Raw genomic sequence first — 1822 nt, forward strand, 5'->3', positions numbered from 1 at the left:
CCCCCCCCCCCCCCCCCCCCCCCCCCCCCCCCCCCCCCCCCCGCCGGGCGCGAGTCCAGGGCGCGGGTGGGCAGGCGCCCGGCGGCAAGGGGGAGGGAACGCCCGCGCAGGGGGCGAGGGCGAGGGGCGGCAGAGGATAACAGAGGGTGGCAGGGCGGTGTGGGGGCGCGGGGAACACGCATTCCCGGTAAGAAGGGCGCCAGGCTCCCCCCCCCCCGCTCCCCGTCCGGCCGATCCGCGCTGGCCCGCCCGCCTGTGCCCGTCCGCTCGCGCCCCCACGCACCCCGGGGCGCGAGACCCAGCCCCGCGCTGGCATCCTGCAGGACTGTCCGGCCAGGAGGGCGCGGATGTGAGCCCCAAGGGGGGGGGGGGGAGCCGGCGGACTGGCGCGTCTACGTCTTGCGCGCCCACGTCTCGGGGACGGCCCCCCCCCCCCCCGCTCCAGGCGGGGCCCCGCGAGGGATGTGGTGACGCAAGGTCGAGGCATGCGTGGGACCGGGTGGCAGATCCCCCAGCGCATCGAAGCGGGGTGGGGCCGCTTTTTTTCACTACTGGCGATCGGGTGGTGAAGCGCGCAGGGGGCGGGGCCCGAGGGGGGGGGCGCCCACCTCCCTTGATGCGCGCGCGAGGCCAGCCGGGGGGCGGGGACGGGATGATGCGCTTCGTGTCGGCGGGGGATACCTATCAACGTCCTTGGCTAACCGGTAACAGGCCCGGAATCTCGTGCCGGCACATCACGCTCCCGGGCCGGGAGCCGTTCTGGACCTGGAGGGGGCGTGATCAAAGCATGCGCATATCAGAAGCCCCTCCACGAATGTTGTGTTTGTTTCCCACTCACCCGGGGCGGCGCCGGCAGCCGCCCACCCCCTGCACACCGCACACCGGGTCGTCCGCGTCCCACCGCGGCGGCGGTCCGCCCGACGAAGTTCCCCCCCCCCCACATCGGGACACAGCTGGATTGGCGATCCACGGGCTGGCCGGGGGGGAGGCCGGCGCCTCCTTCAAAAGACGCCCGACGGCACCCCGCCCGGCGCCAGCCGCTTGCCACCCCTCTTCAGTCGCCCCTTCCTCCCCCCACCTCCCCTCCCCCCCCCCCCCCCCCCCTCCCCCCTTCCACTTTTCTCCTTCGTCTTTCCCCCGCGCCCGCCCCTCTTTACTATTTTCTTGGCAAGATGGAGGCCGGTATGAAGCGCATCGAGGATGTCTGCGCCGACATGCAGGTGCGTCTGGCTGGCTCCTCGGCTGTCTCTCTCTCTCTCTCTGCTCTCTGCTCTCTGCTCTGTGTTCTCGCGTACGTGCACTGACATCCCCCTCGCCCCGGCGTGGCTGGTCGCATCTGCGCACGCGCGCGCGCACATGTAGATCCCCTCTCTTCGTGCGGCCGCGGACCAGGTGATCCTCGAGTTCCAGAACTCCCCGAACGTCATCCCCCTCGCCACGTACATCCTTGGTGTGTGTGTGGCTGCGCCCCCTGCCGCGCCCCCTGCCGCGCCCCCTGCCGCGCCCCCTGCTCCTTCTCGTTGCTCTTTCCCCTCACGACACCGGTGCTGACCCGCCGCCCTTGCATGCACGCAGACAACTCGCAGGACAGCATGGCGCAGTTCCACTCGGCGGCCGCCATCAAGCGGTGCATCATCCGCGAGTGGACGCACCATTCGGCCGCCGACAAGCTCGGCCTCGTGCACTACTGCCTGAACTACTGCCTGGCCCGGAGCCAGACGTATGTCGCACTCACGCTCCCTCTGCGCCGGCTGGCACGCGCCCTCCGACCACTCGACCGCCCTCCACTCACTCGCCCATTTGCCTGCCCCTCCCCCCCCCC

General features: G+C 72.1%; 1 protein-coding gene across 1 annotated transcript in view; it reads left to right on the top strand.

Annotated features, from left to right (window-relative positions):
• Window positions 1–1172: 1172 nt before the first annotated feature.
• H696_05462 (hypothetical protein) overlaps window positions 1173–1822 on the top strand; it is a gene marked incomplete at both ends in the record, with an annotated part of 1914 nt that continues 1264 nt past the window's right edge. Inside the window, 3 exons of the mRNA XM_009499287.1 lie at window positions 1173–1220; window positions 1363–1450; window positions 1576–1724. Of these exons, the coding sequence (XP_009497562.1) occupies window positions 1173–1220; window positions 1363–1450; window positions 1576–1724 (285 nt within the window). The remainder of the gene's footprint in view (window positions 1221–1362; window positions 1451–1575; window positions 1725–1822) is intronic.

Source organism: Fonticula alba, assembly GCF_000388065.1.
Source record: "Fonticula alba strain ATCC 38817 unplaced genomic scaffold supercont2.11, whole genome shotgun sequence".
NCBI classification, from domain to species: Eukaryota; order Rotosphaerida; family Fonticulaceae; genus Fonticula; species Fonticula alba.